The 21904-nt window shown below is 52.5% G+C and overlaps 1 protein-coding gene across 1 annotated transcript in view; it reads right to left on the bottom strand.

Moving 5' to 3' along the window:
• Nucleotides 1-3791: 3791 nt before the first annotated feature.
• Nucleotides 3792-21904, bottom strand: part of LOC143692634 (uncharacterized) — a 54258-nt gene continuing 36145 nt past the window's right edge. Inside the window, exons 3-5 of the mRNA XM_077172884.1 lie at nt 5182-5298; nt 5026-5111; nt 3792-3928 (exon numbers count right to left, since the gene is read on the bottom strand). Coding sequence (XP_077028999.1) covers nt 3792-3928; nt 5026-5111; nt 5182-5298 — 340 coding nt within the window. The remainder of the gene's footprint in view (nt 3929-5025; nt 5112-5181; nt 5299-21904) is intronic.

Here is a 21904-nt window from a genome sequence, read left to right as displayed (position 1 = left end):
TAATCCTGTGGGACAAATTGGGTTAAAGTTCTATTCCAACTGTCCAATCTTTTACACCTTTGACAAAGTCTGGGTCTGGGATTGGATCCAGCCGCTCACAGTCTCCCCTCATAGAAGGAATTTTAGAAGTCTAGGGTTGCTGCAGGGGTTTGAGGATCCATGGTGGCTGTTGGGTGTCATTTCTCCACCTCATGTCTCAGCAGGAGTTTCTCCAATAAAGAAATAAAGCTTTTTCCTGAAGCTCCCACTGTGGCCATGACAGAAACCCCTGTGAGTGTCTGGGCCATCCCGGCTCTTTGGCAGCCTGGGTACTCCTGGGATGTCACAGTGGAGCCCCCGTGAGTGCCTGTGACAGATGGGTGCCTTTGCAGCCCAAGGTGCCCTGGGATGTCACCATGGAATGGCTGTGACTGCCTCTGACCCCAGGGCTCTTTACCATCCCCAGAAAGCCCTGGGAGGTCTCCATGGTGCCCCTGTCTCTGCCTGTGACATTCCAGCTGTGGAACAGCCTGGAGACTCTTGGAAAGTCCCCATGGAGCCCCTCTGAGGGCCTGTGACAAATCTGATCCTTAGCAGGCAACCATAACCAGGACCCTGTTGCTGTGGTCAGTTTCCATGGAACCCATCACCAGCCCCCTGTTGCTATGGTCAGTTTCCATGGCAACCATCACCAGCCCCCTGTTCACATGGACAGTTTCCATGGCAACCATCACCAGGCCCCTGTTGCTATGGTCAGTTTCCATGGCAACCATCACCAGCCCCCTGTTGCTATGCTCAGACCCTTGGCAGCTCCATGGAGACCCCATGCCAGGGGTGGTTGCCATGGACACCAGCTCAGGCCTGCAGCCAGAGCCCGTTGCCATGGCAACCATTGGCAGCCCCATCCCCAGGCTGATGGGATCCCAGAAGCACAGAATTGGCTGAGCTGGGAGGGACCCCTCAGGATCCTCCACTCCAACTGCTGGCCCTGCACAGGACACCCCAACAATGCCAGCCTGGGCCTGGCAGCGCTGGCCAAACGCTGCTGCAGCTCAGAGAGCCCCTGAGCTGGGACCCTTCCCTGGGGAGCCTGGCCAGGGCCCCAGCAGCCTCTGGCCAAAAACCTTTTCCTGACATCCAACCTGAGCCTGCCCCGACTCAGCTGCAGCCGCTCCCTCCACTCCTGTCCCTGGGCCCCAGAGGGAAGAGGTTCCCACAGCCCCAGCCAGGGACCCGCTCCCAAGGCTGCTGCCATGGCCACCAGGGCTGCCACCAGCTGGGATGCTCGGTTTCCACGGGCCGGGCTTCAGCAATGGGATTCCCCAATTTCCTGCTCCCGCTAAAACCGTGCTGCCCTCGCTGCCCTCCCGCCTCCCATGGAAAGCACAAAAGGCAAAGCTCCTGGGCTGGGATAAGAACAATTTACTGGGAACAGCAACGAGATAAGGAACAAACAGGAACAGAAACAATATTGATAACAGAAGGGATAAATAAAACTATTTACATGGAAACCTACAACATCAACAACTGGCTCTTCCTGGCCACGTATTTCATCCTGTCTGGAAAGGACACCCTTCTCCCTGGGGAGAGAGAGAGAGAGAGAGTCCCTTTCCTGCCCCTGGCAGTGTTCTGAGGTGGGAGTGAATGTAATGACAGAGCCATGGCCAGACCCTCATGTTCTCCAATCCCACATCATGTCATTGGCAGGGGCAACAAAATGTACAGGTGTCTTCCCAGCATGGATCACAGGGAACATGGATCACCAGGGCTCTTCCCAACGTTGGCTCTCCAATGGGGAATGAAGCTGGACCGGTGCATGAAGCTCTTCCACGCATTTGGGGCATTTGCAGGGCTTCTTTTACCAGTGACTCTGTTGGTGTCTTGTCAAGTTAGAGCTGCTGGTGAAGCTCTTCCCACACTGGGGACACTCATAGGGCCTCTCCCCAGTGTGGTTCCGTCGGTGCCTGATGAGCTCTGAGCTGCAGCTGAAGCCCTTCCCACACTCCCCACACTGGTAGGGCCATTCCCCAGTGTGGATCATCTGGTGGCTGATCAGGGTGCTGCTCTGCCTGAAGCTCTTCCCACACTCCAAGCACTTGTGGGGCTTCTCCCCATTGTGAAGCTGCCCATGGACCACCACCTCTGAGCTCTGTCCACCTTCCTGGCTCAGGGTGGGTCTTTCCTCCTCAGAGCACCCTGGGCTGGCTTTGCAGCTCCTCCTCCTGTGGGATCTCTGTAGATTTTCTTCTCCCTTGGATTCCTGTGCCATGGAGCCTCTCAAAACGGCCACACACCCCTGTGAAGTCACACAGGCTCCCTGTGATGTCACACAACTAATTCTATGATGTCACACAGCCCAGTTGATGTCTCTGCCCAGTCTGTGATGTCACACAGCCAGCTGTCGCTTGTCACACAGCCAACTCTATCATGTCACACAACCCCTGTGATTTCACACAGCCAACACTATGATGTCACACAGCCCCCTGTGATGTCATACAACCCTGGCTCAGTGCTGGGCAGCCCCGGCACTTTCCCAGCATTGGCCTCTCCCTCCTGCCCCGTCCCTCAGGCAGTGCTGCCCTTGGGGCACTGGGTCTTGGCTTCCTCTTCTCCCTGGGCATCCCCTGCTGCCCGCCCAGGGTGTCCTGGGGAGCTGCTGCCCCTGAGGCAGGGGCTCTGCTCTGCTGCCCTGGGCATCCCGGGGCTCCTGAAACACCCCATGGCCAGGGCGGGCCCAGAGTGTCACAATGTCCCCCTGGTTCCATCAGGCCCCGCAGTGTCACAGTGCTCCCTGTGCTCCCTGAGGCCTCACATCACCCAGCCCAGACCATTGCCCTGGTTCCAGTCACTCCCAGTGTGATCCCAGTGACTCCCAGTCTCACTGAGTATATCCCAGTTGATCCCAGCATGCTCCCAGTCACTTCCCACTTCCAGTTGCTTCCAGCATGAAAGTTCCAGCAGTTCCGGTTGCTCACAGCTACTCCAAATCACCCTCCAGTGCAGTTCCAGTTTCTCCCAGTATATCCCAGTTGTCTCCAACATTGTCCAAACTGCCCTCAGCATGCTCCTGGTCACTCCCAGTATGATCCCAGTCCCCCTCAATGTCGTCTGAATTCCACCCAGTATGATCCCGCTTGCCCCCACTTGCCCCAGTACGGCCCCAGTCACTGCCAGTATGATCTCACTGGCCCCCAGTATAGACACAGTCACTCCCAGTTGCCCCCAGTTGCTCCCAACATGGTCCCAGCTGTTCCCAGTGTTGTCCCCTCCAGTATCATTACAGACACTCCCAGTATATTCCAGTTGCTCATTCCCAGCCACCCCAGTTGCCCCAGCATGGTTCCAGTTGCCCACAGGCTGATCTCACTCATTCCCAGTATATCCAAGTTGCCCCCAGCACTCACCCATCATTCCCAGTTGCTCCCAGTAGCCCTCAGTGTGCTCCCAGTTGCTCCCAGTATTTCCATGTCCGTGCTCCAAGTGCTGCTCCCAGCCCTGATCCGTGGGCATGGGAATGTCCCGCTCCCTTGCCGGGGCAGGGTCACACCTGAGCCAGGTGTGCAGGGCAGGACCTTGCCCTGACCCCAAGCACTGTCCCAGCTGCAGGATCTGCTTCCCATCGCTCTTCCTCCTGCAGCCCCGAGCCCAGCTTGATGCTGAACAAAGGGGCTGGGCTGGGGTCATCCCCCAGTGGGGGCTGTGCACCCCCTCTGCCCCCTCCCCAAATTCCCTCTGGGGGAGCAGGAGCTGGGGCAGGAGCCCTGTGGGGAGGGACAAGGAGGTGACACCAGGATGGGAGGGTCACACATGCTCTAGGGGGGGGTCACACACAGTCCCTGAGGACCCCCCCTCACCTTCTCCTGCAGCACCAGGAGGATGAACCCCAACATGGAGCCCCTGACCCCTGGCAGTATCTCGTGGGGTGGGGTCTGGTGGCTGCTTTGGGGGTCTGGGGGATCACGACCACCCAAAAACACCCTCCCAACCCTACAGCTACTCCCAGTCCCCTCGCACCACCCCACAGCTCCTGGCCAGGACACCCCCAACCACTCCCTGCAATGCAAATGTCCCCAAAAACCACAAAACCCCTTCCCATCTCCCCTAAGTCCCACCCAAATTCTCTCCATAACACACAGCCCTGCCAACACACACAAATCCTCACAACCCTCCCAGAAGGCCCCCAAACCCTCTCCCAGCAAGACAAATTCTCCCAAGAGCCACAAGAGCCTCTCTCAGTCCCCACAGGAGTCCCTAAAACCCCTCCCACCTCCCATGGCACTGAGCAGGAGAGGTTGGTGGACAGGAACATCCCCAGCCAGGAGCAGCTTGGCACTTCAGCAGTGATTTGGGCACTTTGAGGGAACACCCCAAATGGGGGGACCCAGGCCAGGAACTGGGACAGACAACCAGAATTCCTGGAGAACAGATGGAGTCAGGTGAACACATTCTACCGACACAACTATGAGGTTGTGGCCATGTCCCCTGGTTTTGACAGCCTCAGAACACCCAAATCCTCTCAAATATTCCATTGAACCAAGCCCAAATTCACCCCCAAATCCCAGTAAATGGTGCAGCTTTAGATCTCTTTGTTTAATTTCTTTATTTTCACCCCAGATTTGGTTGTTTAGAGAGGGTGAAAATGGAAATTATTTCGATGGAAAAGACCTCCAAGATCATGCAGCACTGCTTGATGCCACCAGAAGAAACAATTGAACAGAGCAGGTGAGATTTTTTGGGGTGTAAATTCAAAAAATCACTTCTTCCCAATCAATTTCCAGTTTAGATCAGAGTCCTGATGGATGTTCCTGCTGCTGTGTTCATCCAGGGGATCCAGGAGGACATGGATAAGCAGCCAGGTGTCTCCTCAGCAGGGATCACTGGGAACATGGATCACCAGGGCTCTGACCAACATGGGTCCTCCCATAGGGATGGAGCTGGGGCAGCGCACTAAGCTCTTCCTACAGTTGGGGCACTCACAGGGCTTCCCTTACCGGTGCCTCCATTGGTGTCTGGTCAAGTGAGAGCTCTGGGTGAAGCTCTTCCCACACTGGGGACACTCGTAGGGCCTCTCCCCAGTGTGGATGTGCTCGTGCCTGACAAGACTGAAGTTTTGCTTGAAGCTCTTCTCACAGCTGGGGCAGTGGAAGAGCCTCTCATCCATGTTGGAGGAGATCGGAGCTGGTCTGAAACCTCCTCTGACACTCAGGACACTCGTAGGGCCTCTCCCCAGTGTGGATGCGTTGATGGGTAAAGAGGGTGGATCTGCAGCTGAAGCCCTTCCCACACTCCCCACACTCATAGGGCCGTTTCCCGGTGTGGATCATCTGTAGCACATCAGGGTACTGCTGCAGCCGAAGCTCTTCCCACTCTCCAAGCACTTGTGGGGCTTCTCCCCATCATGAAACTGCTCATGGATGAACAGCTCTGAGCTCTGGCTGAAGCTCTGCCCACCTTCCTGGCACAGGGTGGGTCTTTCCTCCTGTCTGGATTGTCAAGCAAATTGTATTCTATTTGCCATCTGTATGGCAGTTGTCTTCTGTTAAGTGGGCAGTTTTCCTTACCTCTTCCACAACCACTCCTCCCTCCTGGGAGACATCTGCTGATAACAGGCTATTGAATGTCACTGCATGATTGATAAGAACTACGGCATCCCATTGGGAGATGCTCCGCCCAGAGGGAAGAGCCAAGCATTCTACCCATATATAATCTGGAAATTCTGGAACACCAGCATGGCTTCTCCACTGGATTTCCCAGAGGAACAGCTGCTCTCTTCTTCCGTTGGATCTTCAAAGGAAGACCACACCCTTTTCTACCGGATCCCTGCTCCAGCAGAAACACACCTGATGCTCCAGGAGGACTGCAGCCACGTTTCCAATTAGACTGCTACCAACACCCTGACCAACAGGGTGTCAGGTTGTGTTCTGACTCTGTCAGTGCTGATTTACTTTACTGCATAGTTTATTTTATCTTTATATTTTCTTCCCTATTAAAGAACTGTTATTCCCTGCTCCCATACTTTTTTTGCCTGAGAGCCCCTGAATTTAAAATTTAGAGCAATTTGATAGGGGGGTTTAACATTTTCCATTTCAGAGGAGGCTCCTGCCTTCCTTATCAGACACCTGCCTTTCCAAACCTAGACAGCTATGATATCACAGAGTAGCAGGCTATGACATGATGGCATGGTTGTATGACATCAGAGAGGGGGCTGTGAGGTCAAAGTGTGTGCTGTGACATTACAGAGTGGCAGTATGATATCACAAAGAGGAGTTTGTGACATTGGAGAGTGGGTTGTGACATCAAAGATCTGGCTGTGACATCATAGAGTAGGGTGTGAGGCCATAGAGCAGATCCTGCCATCATAGAGGGGTGCTCTGTGACATGAGGGAGTGGGTTATGACATCACTGGGTGGCTGTGTAACATCATAGAGCAGGCTGTGACATCACAGAACACACAGAGACATCACATGGTGACTTTGTGACATCACAGCAGTGCTGTATGACATAACAGGGTGACATCATGGAATTGGCTCTGTGACATCACAGAGGCTGTATGACATCACACGGGGGCAGTGTGGCATCACAGGGGCTGTGTGACATCACAGGGCTGTGTGAGGTCACTGGGGAGGTCACTCTGCCCCGGCCCCCTCACAGTTCCCCCCAGAGCAGTCCAACCCTGCTCGTGCACAGCAGGGTCCCCTGACCCCCGGGTCCCCCCGCCCCCGGCGCCGCAGCCTCCCCCAGAGGATGTTCCACGAGATCGACCCCAGAGCCTGACACGGGGACGGGGGGCTGGGGCCCTGGGGGTGGCACAGGGGGACAGGGACCCCCCGGCAGCGTCCCCGTGTCCCCCAGGGCCAGAGCCTGGGCCAGGGCTCCTTCACCCTGGTACCAACGAGGCCTTGAGAGCCCTGAAAAAATCCCCAGCAAGGGATCAGCAAAAAACAGATTTAATATTAAGGGACAGCAGCACAAAGTTCCTTGGCAGGAGTCACTCTGCTCCTGACTGGACACTTCAGGCACACCAAGGAAACAAAGCAACGACAAAACCAAACCAAATCCAGGCAATCAAACCAGAAATGAACAGAGAACTGTCTCTGTGTGTGTGTGTGTGAGGCAAGGACAGTGAGGGCAAGGATAAAAGGAATACAGCCTATGGCTTAACAGAGCCCAAACTTAACTGGACTTAACTTACACCTTAACTGATACCTTAAATGTCACAATTAACCAAAACCAGCACTTAAAAGTATTTAACCTAACTTATAACCTATGACTTTTCAATTTAACAGAGGATTAGCATTTAACAGAATTTAACTCAGCTTATAACTTATATTAAACATAACAACTTAGCAAAAGAGGAACTCTTACCAGCATTTAACATCACTTAGACCTTGTGATTTAACCTTACCTACAGGCCTGAATGACTCAGTTATCCAAAGCACTCAAACCCCTCAGAGAGCAGCATTTCTGCCACATTTCCCCAGCACAGGCACTCCTGTGTGCACACAGACACAAAGAGTCAGTGCAAGGCACCTGGGAGAAATTCCCCTGAGGGCAGGAAATGCTCCCTGTGGATCCTTTGGCATCTCCCCAGTGGGTGAAGGGTTGAGCCTGGAGGAGTGGGGGGATTGGCCCAGGCTCCATCGTTGTTGGGGATCCCCGAGTGCAGCAAACGGGAGAGTTCCCAGCTGGGAGAGGCCCCACTCAGAGGGAGTCGCTGGCCCAGGAGAGCTCCAAGGGCTCCTTTTGGAGCGCTGTTTGTAGGGCCCCAAGAGAGGGGCTTCAGTCCCACCAATGGTTCATCCTGGCCACACTTGGCACCAACAGCTTTCTTTGGCAGTGTGAGAATAGGGATGTTGTGCCACTGAGGGAACAAAACCAGTTCCCAGGGCTGCTCCTCCAGAAAGCAGGAGCTGGTTGGGCAGCAGCAGTGCCTGGAGCAGACAGTGTTTGTGATGAGCTGCAGAGGAGCTGAGCCCAGGGGCTGTTGGCCAAGGCCGAGCCCCAAGGAGCATTTCTCAGCTGGCAGGGCGGGCTGAGAAGGGGAGGGGGGAATGCAGCAGCACAGGGCCCATGGAACCAAGGAACCATTGTGACCCTGGGGATCCCCGCAGAACCAAGAGGACCATTGTGATACTGTGGGGCCTCCTGAAACCAAGAGGCCTTTGTGACACTGCAGGGCTGCATGGGACCAAAAGTCCATTGTGACATTGCAGGGCCTGATGTCATCAGTGGTCCATTGTGACACTGTGGAACCAAAGGAGACCATTGGGTCACCACAAACCCCCAGGGTCCAAAGGTCCATTGTGACATTGCAGGGCTCATGGAATACAGGAGTCATGTGACACAGTGGGGCCTGGGGAACTACTGAGACCATTGTGACACTGCAAGGCCCCATGGAATTGTTGGGACCATTGTGACACTGCAGGGCCTTCTGGAATCTAGGGGCCACTGTGACCCTGTGGGACCCCATGGAACCAAGTCACCATTAGGGCACTGTGGGGCCTCATGGATCCAAGGCATCATTGTGACACTGTGGGGTCCCACAAAACCAATGGAACACAGAACAGGTCTGGCTGATTTGGCCCCCCAGGGGCCACCTGACTGGTCCAGCTGACCTTGGCATGTTGAGGGTCTCTTCTCATCTGCTGCTGAAACATTGGGGCTCTGTACTTTCCTTCCTATGGAAAAGAACTGTCCTTCTTCTCCTGGCACCCATTGCCAGAATTGGAATTTCACTTCCAAATTTCCTTCTATCCAGGGAGTGTTCCAATAGGAATATTGCCAGAACAAGTCTGGCTGGCAATGGTTTCACAAGGGTCACCTCTCATCTGTCCCCAAAACACTGGGGAAGGCTCCATGCTCCCCTTCCTATGGGAAGGAACTGTCCTGCTTCTCCAGGCACCCCTGGGTGAGATTGGGCTTCCACCTCCACAATTCCCTCAATCCAAAGACTGCTCCCAGACAAAATCTGCCATTCCTGACAAGTCTGAATGGCCTTGGCCTAGTGAGGCTCTCACATGTCTTCCAAACACTGGGGCTCTGTACTTTCCTTCCTATGGAAAAGAACTGTCCTTCTCAAACAGGTGCTCATATCCAGAAATGGGGTTCCACATCCAACATTGCCTGTTGGGACAGACTGGAGGAGATTGTTGGCTCGAAACATTTCATGTGTGGGGGAGAAAGGGGCAGGTCCAGCCTTGCCCTGACCTGGAAGCCCAGCCCTGCCCTGCCCTGGAACCCCAATCCCCCCAGAGCCTCTATCCCAGCCCAGCAGTGGCTGCCAGTCCCTGGCACAGCACAGGCAATGCTCCACAGCCACCTCTGCAGCCCCAGCCCAGCTCCTGAGGGACCAAATGAGCCCAAGCCCCACCTGGGGGAAGGGCCCAGGGAGACCAAGGGGTATTGAAGGCTGACCACAAGGCAAGCACACATCTTGACCCTACCTCCTCTTGGAATTTCTATCTGAACAGTGCTGGAATCCAGGAGTTGGTAGCTGTGTCTGTTTCGGGATCGTTAGCTTGTCAGAGTGACCCCGAGAAAAGTTTGAAAGTCTCTTTTCCCAGCCTGGCGCTTGAAGAAGGCGTCAGAGCTCTTCATTTCTTGGTCTCAAGGTTATTTTACCTTATCTATAAAAAATTTTCTTCTGCCCTGCCAAGGTCAGATCAGCAGGACAGTCTGAGGCATTCTGCCTGCCCCCGGGGTGGTGTTATGTCTTTATACTAAAAACTACGTGTACAATGTTTACAATTACTTTCCAATACCAACACCTATGTTAGACTGTGAGCTTCTACTCAAAACCAATCTCTAAGTGCCAACATCACAGCAGAAAATGGAGGCCAAGAAGAAGAAGGAGAAAATACCAAGTTCCAAGTTCCCTCCATGTTGCCTCCTGGACCCCCATACCAAAAACCCTAAAATCTACTTTTCCGCCCCATGATAACTTCACTAATATTCTACTTAAACTGTTGTGGCTTGCTGATTTTCATACAAGGTTGGGAATTTGCTCCACAGGTCATAATCAAAACCACAGGTGTTTTGGGCTCTGTGCCACGGTCTCTGAGACCCCTGGCAGGGGTCTTGGCTGCTCAGGACAGCCAGGGGTATATTCAGGGTCCTGACATATGTGCACTTCTTTAAATCATATTTTCTCTCTTTCTGTGTCTACTTCTATATATGTTCTCTTGGACATTTTGTTTAACTTTAAATTGAACAGGCTTAGAGTTTGTGAAGTGGAATGGGCCAAGATAATGCTGTGATAGGTGTTTTTTGTTGATTGAATGTCATATTAAAACTTTTGCCAAAGCTTCTCTGATTTTCTGAAGTTCCAAGTAAAGTTCCTGTTTTGTTGTTTTGAGCTCCTAAAAATCCCTTATTGATATTTCTTAGTGCATCTAACTTAGAGTACACAAACAACTTGAATTCCTTTTAAATGTCTCATTGAGAGAGTTGTTTCCAGGATGGGAGTCAGGGCTTGTGTGTCCTGCTTGGCCCAGCCCAGGCAGGGCTTTCCCAGCCACATTCCACACTCCATTGCCCAACTGGAGCCGCTGGTGCCTCTGAGTTGTGCTGCCCCAGCCCCAGGGACGCTCTCCTTGTCTGCCCATTCCCCCACGGTCTCTGGGCAGGGATGGCCTCACTGGGGGCTGCTGACATCCTCAGCAACTTGGAGGCTGCTGCTGAATTTCACTGCTCCAGAGGCTTGTTCAGCCTTCAGCTCTTCAGTGCAGGAATTCAGTGTCCCAGGGCTCATGAACATTCAGAACACCTGAACAAGCCAAGCCTCTGGGAATCATTTGATTTATTTTTCCAAATCACTTGTTCAGCCTTCAGCTCTTCAGTGCAGGGATTCAGTGTCCCATGGCTCATTAACATTCAGAACACCTTAACAGGCCAAGCCTCAGGGAATAATTTGATTTAATTTTCCAAATCACTTGTTCAGCCTTCAGCTCTTCAGTGCAGGGATTCAGTGTCCCATGGCTCATTAACATTCTGTCATGGTTTGACACTGGCACAATGCCAGTGCCCCCATGAGGGATGCCCTCTCCCTGGTTTCTGCTGTGAGATGTGACCAGGAATAAGCAAAGCAGGCTCCTACTTGGAAATGAAGATAACAAAACTTTATTAACTACGCTACAACTATATATAAAAAGGAACACACACAGGGATGATGAAAACCTTACAAATACATTTTCTCCTCCCCCCACCAAATTTCCAATACAATACATCTATTCCTTAAATCACCAACTCTTGGTCCAGCACCACCCTTCAGACAATCAATCCTCAGTTCATCAAGAGGAGAGGAGTCCTTCTTGTACCATGGGCTTCCCCTGGAAACACAGTCGAAGCCTCGTGTGTTTCCGTGTCACTAGTGGCACTGCCCGGAGTACATCTGCCGTCGTGACCTCTTCCTTTCATGTCCAGTGCTCTCACCACTGAACACGGATCAGAGCTGCTTCTAGGGTTGTCTTTTTAAGGATGCTTTGTCCCGATCCAAAAAAGGCACAGTCTCTCCTTTGGGACACCTGTCCCCACAATCTCTCCTTTGGGACACCTGTCCCCCCCATATTTTTTCACCCCCTGGGGCCGAGGGGCACCAACACTGAACCCTCTTGGTTCTGTGGCCATTGCCTCCCCCTAGAATGCAGTCTCTGTATCACAAGGAACATGGTTCTGTCCATGGCTGTACAAAAAGAGTCCAGCAAAAGCCACTCCTTCATCTCTTCCCACTAAGATTCTTCTCTATTCTTCCACTCTCTCACTCGCCCAGATCTCTCTCACACTTGCACATTTCCTTCCTCATCTTCCCCTCTATCTCTTTTCTGGGAGAGGTCAATGATCTGTAAAGTTCTCATTCTCCGAAAAGGGGTTAAAAGCTCCTACAAGCGGCCGGCTGAACCCCCCCCTTCTTCTCTGTCCCAGCCGTGCTGCCGGCACAGGCCCATGTTTATCCAGTTTCAAGGTTACAGTCCCAGGCAGCGGCTCTCTCTTTCTTTCTCTGTCTCTCTCTGTGTCTCTCAGGGGGGGCTGCCCGATGGCTCCCGGTGTCTCTCTTTCTCTCTTCCACCCTTCCACCCCCGGGCTCAGGCTGACCTCTCCCGGCCACATGGCTTTCCCCTCCCCCTGCCCAGCCAGCAGCTGGGACGGGGCAGAGACCCGAACTCTTTCCCGCTGGAAACCCAAGAGAGCCTCCCAGGGGAGAGCTCTGCTTTTAACCCTGTGTTCTCAGAGGTGGATCCAATGCCCTAATGGCCAGGTTAGATGCCAGTATTAAAATCTGAATATCCATTGGCCCACCCACAGCATCCCAAAAACCACATTTCCTGTCAAACCACCACAATCCCCTCTACCTTTGCCACTGACATTCAGTCTAATAATTAATGACCACCTTCCTCGAGGTGTTTCCAGCTCTTCTGTTTAAATGGCCATGTCTAAGGACATCTCTTCACTGGATATGCTGAATCTATGTCCTTCCTGCTGCTCACAGATTTCCTCCTCCAGATGCTCTCTGGTCATTTGAGCGCCTCTCAACTGACTGGTTCCATGCTTTGAACTTCAGGGAGTGGCCAAATCTTTCAAGTTAAAAAAACCCATGAATTGAGTATCTCAGTGTGGTTATACCTATCACAGAATTTCCATTTCTTATGTTTTTGCTTAAAAACTATTCCTGTTCAGAAAGCCATTGGGGACGGTGGACATGTCAGATGCTGCTGGGACATCCCAGAGAGCTGAGGGAAGAGCTGTGATGGTTATTAAGCTGATCAAATGTTCAACTTGTGTTTGTTGGCAAGAAACCTTTCTGTGCCTCTGAGTGTCACCAGGTCCTGAGCCCAAAGGACACAAACCTGATGAGTTGTGGTTCCCACTGCAGGGGCTGCACTTGGACCTTGGCTCTGCGCAGGAGAGCTCTTCCTCCCCTTTCTCTCTTTTCCTCCCTCTGGGCATGGAGGGAGCTCCTGGCTTCAGCCTGTGACTCGTGTGTGCAAAGAGCAAATCTGGGCAGAATCGGGGCAGGGAGGGTTTGGGGGGACCTTGGGATCTGTGCTGGGCACAGAAGGTGTTTTCCATTGCTCTGAGACTGTCTGCTGTGCAAAGTGGATTTAATATCCAGCAGAGGAATGACTTTTGCATTTGATGGAGCTGTGCCTTCCCTTGGCTTTGTTGGCTGACAAGAAATGAACATCCCTCTGTGTCTCGGGCAGCTCCTTCTCCAAGGAAAGCAGGTGGGAGTTGGAGCCAAGGAGCTGAAAGCTGCAGGTGCAGCCTGGGCTGGAGGGAGCTCAGATTTGCACAAGGCTGCTCTGAGTGCCAGGGCTTGGACGGGGGAAATGGTGGGCTGGGGGTAGGGACAGAGTCTGATTGATTGTCAGACGTGAAGGGTCTTGATTTTCATATCTATTCCAACTGCATGAGGAGGTACTTGGATTCAGTGTCAATTGGAGACAGCACATATCGATTTATAAACAGGAAAAAATCCTTAACAGGACCTAAAAAATGTTTTCTCACTGTCTTTTTAAATATCATGTATTCAGTTTAAATACACTACTGAGATCTACTTAACCACAAAGGATTTGAAAATTAAAATCAAATGATTCCCAGAGGCTTGGCTTGTTCAGGTGTTCTGAATGTTCATGAGCCCTGGGACACTGAATTCCTGCACTGAAGAGCTGAAGGCTGAACAAGCCTCTGGAGCAGTGAAATTCAGCAGCAGCCTCCAAGTTGCTGAGGATGTCAGCAGCCCCCAGTGAGGCCATCCCTGCCCAGAGACCGTGGGGGAATGGGCAGACAAGGAGAGCGTCCCTGGGGCTGGGGCAGCACAACTCAGAGGCACCAGCGGCTCCAGTTGGGCAATGGAGTGTGGAATGTGGCTGGGAAAGCCCTGCCTGGGCTGGGCCAAGCAGGACACACAAGCCCTGACTCCCATCCCCCAAACAACTCTCTCAAGGAGACATTTAAAAGGAATTTACAGTTGTTTGTGTCCTCTGACTTGGATATGCTGGAGAAATACCAACAAAGGATTGTCAGGAGCTCAAAGCAACAAAAGAGACTTTACTGGCAAATTTAGAAAATCAGAGAAACTTTGGCAAATGGTTTAATACAGCATTCAATCAACACAAAACACTTCTCAAAGCATTAACTTGGCCCATTCAACTTCACAAACTCGTAGCTTGTTCAATTTTAAGTTAGTCAAATTTGCAAGGGGACAAAAATAGAAGAAGACACAGGAAGAGAGAAAAATGTGAGATAGAGAAGCACACACACAGCTACAAACTCCTGGTTTCCAGCGCAGTTCAGATGGAAATTCCAAGAGGATACAGGATAAGATGTGTGCTTGCCTTGTGGTCAGCCTTCAATACCCCTTGGTCTCCCTGGGCCCTTCCCCCAGGTGGGGCTTGGGCTCATTTGGTCCCTCAGGAGCTGGGCTGGGGCTGCAGAGGTGGCTGTGGAGCATTGCCTGTGCTGTGCCAGGGACTGGCAGCCACTGCTGGGCTGGGATAGAGGCTCTGGGGGGATTGGGGTTCCAGGGCAGGGTAGTGCTGGGCTTCCAGGGCAGGGCAAGGCTGGACCTGCCCCTTCCTCCTCCACACATGAAATGTTTCCAGCCAACAATCTCCTCCAGTCTATTGCAATAAGAAATGTTGGAGGTGAAATCCCATACCAGGCCATGGGCACCTGGCTGCGAAGGGCAGTTCTTTTCCATAAGAAGGAAAGCAGGGAGTCTCAGTTTTTAGAAGGCAGGTGAGAGTCTCACAAGGCCAAGGCCAGCCAGACTTTTCAAGATGGCAGATGTTCTTTGGGAGCAGTCTTTGGATATTGGGAATTTGGAGGTGGAACCCCAATCTCGGCCATGGGTTCCTGGAGAAGCAGGACAATTCCTTCCCATAGGAAGGAAAGCATGGAGCCTTCCCCACACTTTTGGGGACAGATGGGAAGTGACCATTGTAAAACCCCTGCAACACAGACTTGTCCTGGCAATATTCCTATGGGGACAATCCTTGGATAGAAGGAAATTTGGGGATGAAATCCCAATTCTGGCCATGGGTGCTTGGAAGAAAAGGACAGTTCTTTTCCATCGGAAGGAAAGCACAGAGCACCAGTGTTTCAATAGCAGATGAGAAGAGACCCTCAACATGCCAAGGTCAGCTGGACCAGTCAGGCAGTCCATGGGAGGCTAAACCAGCCAGACCTGTTCCATGTTCCCTTGCTTTTATGAGGCCCTGCAATATCACCATGGTCCCTTTGGTTCCATGGGGCCCCTCAGCATCCTAATGACGCTTTGCTTCCATGGGGTCCAGCAGTGTCACAATGGACCTTTGGTTCAATGGGGGTCTCACAGTTTCACAGTGGCCCCTAGGTTCCATGAGGCCCCGCAGTGTCGCAATGGTCCCAATGATTCCATGAGGCCCCACAGTGTCACAATGGTCCCTTGGTCTCATAGGGCCCCACAGTGTCACAATGCTCCCTTGGTTCCATGGGCCCTGTGCTGTTGCATTCCCCCCTCCCCTTCTCAGGCTGCCCTGCCAGCTGAGAAATGCTCCTTGGGGCTCGGCCTTGGCCAACAGCCCCTGGGCTCAGCTCCTCTGCAGCTCATCACAAACACTGTCTGCTCCAGGCACTGCTGCTGCCCAACCAGCTCCTGCTTTCTGGAGGAGCAGCCCTGGGAACTGGTTTTGTTCCCTCTGTGGCACAACATCCCTGTTCTCACACTGCCAAAGAAAGCTGTTGGTGCCAAGTGCAGCCAGGATGAAACATTGCCAGTAGGTAAGGTTAAGTCAAAAGGTCTATGTGAAGTTAAATGCTGCTAAGAGTTGTTCTTTTGCTAAGTTGTTATGTTTAATATAAGTTAAAGGCTGAGTTAAATACTGTTAAATGTTATTCCTCTGTTAAATTGCATAGGCATAGGTTATAATTTAGCTTAAATACTGTTAGCCGCTGGTTTTGGCTAAATTGTGATATTTAAGGTATCAGTTAAGGTTAAGGTATAAGTTAAGTCCCGTTAAGTTTGAGCTCTGTTATGCTTTTGCACCGTGTTCCTTTCATCCTTGCTCTCACTGTCCTTGTGTCACACACACACACAGGGGGACAGTTCTCGGCTCATTTCTGGTTTGATTGCCTGGATTTGGTTTGGTTTTGTCGTTGCTTTGTTTCCTTGGTATGCCTGAAGTGTCCAGTCAGGAGCAGAGTGACTCTTGCCAAGGAACTTTGTGGGGCTGTTGCTTAATATTAAATCTGGTTTTTGCTGCTCCCTTGCTGGGGATTTTTTCAGTGCTCTCAAGGCCTCATTGGTAACAGGGTGAAGGAGCCCTGGCCCAGGCTCTGGCCCTGGGGGACACAGGGACGCTGCCGGGGGGTCCCTGTCCCCCTGTGCCACCCCCAGGGCCCCGGCCCCCCGTCCCCGTGTCAGGCTCTGGGGTCGATCTCGTGGAACATCCTCTGGGGGAGGCTGCGGGGCAGGGGGCGGGGGGACCCGGGGGGAGAGGGGACCCCGCTGTGCACGAGCAGGGTTGGACTGCTCTGGGGGGAACTGTGAGGGGGCCGGGGCAGAGTGACCTCCCCAGGGACCTCACACAGCATCCTGTGGTGTCACACAGCCTCCTCTGATGTCACACAGTCCCCTGTGATGTCACACAGCCCCAGTGATGTCACACAACCTAGTGTTATGTCACTGCCCACTCTGGGACATTATACAACACCCTTCTGCTGTCACAGAGCCAATTCTGTGATGTCATCCTGTGGTGTCATACAGCTGCACTGTGATATCCCAGAAGACTTTCTGATGTCAGAAAGCCACCATTTGATGTCAGAATCTTTTCTGTGATGTCATAGCCTGCTATATGATGTTACACATCCACCAGTGATGTCACAACCCACTCTCTGATATCACAGAGCCACTCTCTATGATGGCAGAATCTGCTCTATGGCCTCACACCCTCTTCTATGATGACACAGACAGCTCTGTGATGTCACAACCCTCTCAGTGATGTCACAAAGCCCTCTCTGTGATGTCATACTGCCACTCTGTAATGTCACAGCACACACTTTTACCCCACAGCCATCTCTATGATGTCACACAACCATGCCATGATGTCACAGCCTTCTCTGTGATGTCACAGAATCCCCACTATGTTGCTGTAGCTGCTCAATGACCTCACACAACACACTCTGTGATGTTATAGCGCAATCTGTGACCTCACACAGCCCACTCTGTGCTGTCACACAGCCCCTTGCTGACATCACAGCTGCTCTGTGCCTCCATGACACAGCCACAGAGGAGCTGCTGTGACACAGCCCCCTCTGAGACATGCCACAGCCCCTGCCAGTGCTGAGCCCCTGGGAGCTCTGTCTGTGCCCTGCTGGTGTCCCTGAGGGGCCCTGGCAGTGCCCCAGCCCTGCTGGGCTGTGCACAGGAGCTGCTCCTGGCCAGAGCTGTCTCTCTGCAGCTCTGCTGCCCTTGCCAGGAGCTGCCTCTGGGCCAGGAGCCCGGCCCAGCTCAGCAGCACAGACACAGCACAAGGGCTTTAATGACCCTCTGGGGCTTTGGTGCTCTTTGCATCAGGCTCAATCCCTCAGAGTGTGCTCAAAGAACTTCTCAGGGACTCAAAAAGAGAGTGAAACAATGAAGTTTCTCATACTTTAAATAGATCCTTCTGGGGGACAGGACTGAGAAAGCGTCCCCACGTTCCAGGTAGAGCAGAACACTGGTGGCAGTGATGACAGGTGGGGACAAGCAAGGCAAAGGTGTCTCTGGTGCTGAGCAAACCTGCGCCTCTGTCCCTGCAGGCTGTGGGCATCCCCTGGCTGCCCCACCTGGCTGGGCCCTTCCTTTGCTGACAGCTCTGCCTCCTGCCTGCCCCTGCCTGCCCACACAAAGCCTTGGGCTGCTCCAGGCTCCTGCTGGGAGACATGCTGCACCACAGCCCTGCCCTGGCAGGGAAATTCCTTTCTCCTGGTGTCCAGTCTGGACCTCCCCAGCTGCCTTTGGAATTAATTCTTTCTTTCTCTGGCAGTTCTCTCCTATGTCAAAAGGATCCACCATCTCTGAAACCGCCCTTCAATCCCTCCCAGGGCTCTCCTCTGATGTCCTCAGTCTCCACCCCACTGAACACAGAGCTCCTGTGTCCCTATAGAGTGGTCAAGCGCTTGAGGCCAAGAGCACCTGGACAAGAGGGACAGTTCTTTTCTATAGGAAAGAAACCACAGAACCCCAGGGTTTGAAGGCAGATGAGAAGCAGTCACCAGAGGCCAAGGCCAGCGAGACCTGTCTGTCCTTGCAGCTTTTGTCTGAAAGCAGCTATAGGATATATGGGGAATTTTGGATGTGGAATTCCATTTCAGCCATGGGTTCCTGGACTGGAATGACAGTTCTCCATAGGAAGGAAAGGATGGAGTCCCAGTGTTTCAAAGGCTGATTAGAGGCTACCCCAAGGAGGCCAAGGCCAACCAGACTTGTTGTCAGGGAGTAATCTTTGGACAGACAGAATTTGGGAGGCCAAACCCCAGTTTTGTCTACAGGGATCTGGATGAGAAGGACAGTTCCTTTCCATAGGAAGGAAAGTGTGGAACCCCAGATTTTCAAATGCAGATGAGAGCTGGCCCTCAGGAAACCAAGGGTACCTAAACAGTCCTGGCAGCTTTTGTCTGGGAGCTATCCTTGGATATAAGGAATTTTGGAGGTGGATTCCCAATTTTGGCCATGGACACCTGGACTTGAAAGATGGGTTTTTTCCATAAGAAGAAAAGCACAGGCCCCCGGTGTTTTGAAGGCAGATGAGAGGTGGTCCCCAAGAAGCCAAGGGCAGCCAGAGCTGTCTGTCCTGACAGGTGACATATGGGAATAATCCTTGGATATAATAAAATTTGGAGGAGGAATCCCAATTTCAGCCATGAACCCCTGGAGGAGAAGGACAATTCTTTCCCACAGGAGGAAAGCATGGAACTCCAGGGTTTCAGGGGCAGATGAGAAGTGACCCTCAACATGCCAAGGTCAGCTGGACCAGTCAGGCAGCCCCCAGGAGGCCCAGCCAGCTAGACCTGTTCCATGTTCTTGGATCCTTGGGGCCCTGCAGCATCACAATGGACCCTTGGTTCCATGATGAGGTCCTGTAGGATCACAACAGATCTTTGTTTCCATGAGGCCCAGTGATATAACAATGGTCTCCTTGGCTCCACAGTGGCACAATGGCCCCTTGCTTCCATGAGGCCTTGCAGTGTCAAAATGGTTTCCTTGTTTCCATGGGAAACGCCACAATGGGCCCATTGGTTCCATGAGGTCGTAGTCTTAAAATGGCTCCTTGGTTCTATTGGGTTCCTGAGGATCACAATGCTCCCTTGGTTCCACCAGGCCTGGATGTGTCACACTGGCCCCTTGCTTCCATGGGGACCCGCAGTGTCACAGTGGCCCCTTGTTTCCATGAGACCTTGCAGTGTCACAGTGGCTGCCTTGTTTCTATGAGGCCCTGTGGTGTCACAATGGCCCCTTGGTTCCATGGGGACTCAGACTGCCAGAATGGTCTCATTGGCTCCATGAAGCCCCTCAGTGTCACAATGGTCTCTTTTGGTTCCACAGTATCACAATGGCACCTTGGTTCTGTGAAGCCCTGAAGTACAGAATGGATGCTTGGTTCCATTGGGCTCCTCACTGTCACAGGAATTCTCAGTTCCACGGAGCCCTGCAGTGTCACAGTGCTCTCCTTGGTTCCATGGTGCCACTCAGGGTCCCAAGGGCCCCTCAGCTCTACAAGGCCCCATAGTGTCACAGTGTCCCCTTGCTCCCATGAGGCCGTGCCATGTCACAATGGTCTCATTGGTTCCACAAGGTCCTGCAGCTCCACAATGGCCCTTGAAGGGTCACAATGGTCTCAGCAGGTTCCCCCGCTTATTCACAATGGCCTCCTTGGTTCCATGATGCCCCATAGTGTAACAATGGTATCCTTGTTATCCAATGGTTCCACAGTTAAAACAGCCCTATGGTCTCATAGAGCCCCACAGCCCCTTATAGAGCCCCACGGCCCCTTGTGGAGCCCCACAGGGTCACTGTGATCCTCTTGATTCCATGAGGCCCTGCCATGCTACAATAGCTCCTTGGTTCTGTGAGGCCCTGTGGTGTCACAATGGCCCCTTGGTTCCAGTGGGTCCCTAAGTGTCATATCAGTCTCATTGGTTCTATGAGGCCCCACAGTGTCACAATGGACTTTTTGTTCCATGAGCTTTTATACTGCCAAAACCAGACAACAACAGTCTCCTTGGTTCCATGGCGTCACACTGGACCTTGGTTCCACGGGGACTCACAGTGTCAGAAGGGGCTCCTTGGTTCCATGAGGCCCTGCAGAGTCCCTTGATTCAACGAGGCCTCCAAGTGTCATAATGGCCTCCAGGATTCCATGAGGCCCCACAGTGTCACAATGGACCTTTGGTTCCATGTGTTCCAGCACTGTTCCACGAATCCTTAGTTCCATGGAGCCCTGCAGTGTCACAATGGACTCCTTGGTGCCACACAGTGTGACAACTGCCCCTTGGCCTGCCAACGCTCCATGGTACCACAATGATTCCTTGCTTCCAAGAGGCCTTGTAGTGTCACAATGGCCCCTTGTTTCAATGAGGCCTTTGGTGTCACCATGGTCTCCATGATTCACTAAGGCCTCGCAGTGTCACAACAGACCATTGGTTTCACTGAGACCCGCAGTGTCACTGTGGTCCCCTTGGCTCCACAAGGTCCAGCTGTGTCACAATGGACCTTTGGTTCCATGATGCCCCAGAGTGTCACAATGGTATCCTTGGTTCCTTGGACCCTTCATCCCATGGAGACCCCCAAGGTTCACTGTAGTCCCCTTGATTCCTTGAGGCCGTGCCATTCTATAATGGTCCTTTGGTTCCAGTGGGTCCCAAAGTGTCAGAACAGTCTCCATTGTTCCATGAGGCCCCACAAAGTCACTGTGCTCCCCTTGGTTCCACCGGCCCCACAGTGTAAAAATGAACTCTCGGTTCCATGAGGTTTCTCAATCCCAATGGCCTCCTTGGATCTGCAGTGTCACAGTAGCCCCTTGGCTCCATGTGGCCACGCTGTGTCACAATGGCTCATGATTCCATGAGGCCACAGAGTTTAACAAGGGACCCTTGGTTCCATAAGGCCTTGCTGTGTCACAATGGATTTCTGGTTCCATGAGCTTTCACACAGCCAACAGCATCTCCTTGGTTCTGCAGGGTCACCATGGACCATTTGTTCCATGAGGTTCCATAGCAGAACACGGTCACCTTGGTTCCGTGAGGTTCTGCAGTGTCACAATGGACCTATGGTTCTACCAGGCCTTGCTGTGTCGGAATGGCCCCATGGTTCCCAGAGGTTTTTCAGTGTCACAATGGTCTCCTTGAATGCGCAGTTTCACAATGGGCCATTTTTTCAATGTGGCCCCAATGTGCCAAAATGGATTTTGGTTCCATGGGGTTCCATGCTGTCACAATGGACCCTTTATTCCATGGGTTTGCTCAGTGTCACAGCTGAATCCTTGGTTCTGTGAGGCCTCACCACTATCAAAGCCAAAATATCAGAATAGGACTCATTAACACTAAATTGCTGTTTAAGAGGGTATCATTTATTCAGGCCTGAGATCTAGTTTGGGATAACTCCTAACCCTATGTGGATGTGTAATTCTACCAGCGTCACTAAATGTGTATTACAATTTACCCATTACCATAAAATCCACCCCAAGTTCCCAGTTTCAGTCCTTCTTTTTTCTGCCATTACATTCTTGAGCTAGATGTCTTCTTGTCTTCCAACAATCCTTGCTGGGAAAGCAGCCCCTGCATGGCTTGTTCCTGTGCTGAAAGTTCACAGGCACAGTAAAAATGGAATGAACCCTTTTGGTATCAGCCCAAGGCTTTGTGTGGGCAGGCAGAGGCAGGCAGGAGGCAGAGCTGTCAGCAAAGGAAG

Source organism: Agelaius phoeniceus, assembly GCF_051311805.1.
Source record: "Agelaius phoeniceus isolate bAgePho1 chromosome W unlocalized genomic scaffold, bAgePho1.hap1 SUPER_W_unloc_2, whole genome shotgun sequence".
In the NCBI taxonomy this organism is placed as follows: domain Eukaryota; kingdom Metazoa; phylum Chordata; class Aves; order Passeriformes; family Icteridae; genus Agelaius; species Agelaius phoeniceus.
Note: the sequence above shows the minus strand (reverse complement) of the source record. Positions and strands in the feature narration are given on the sequence as shown.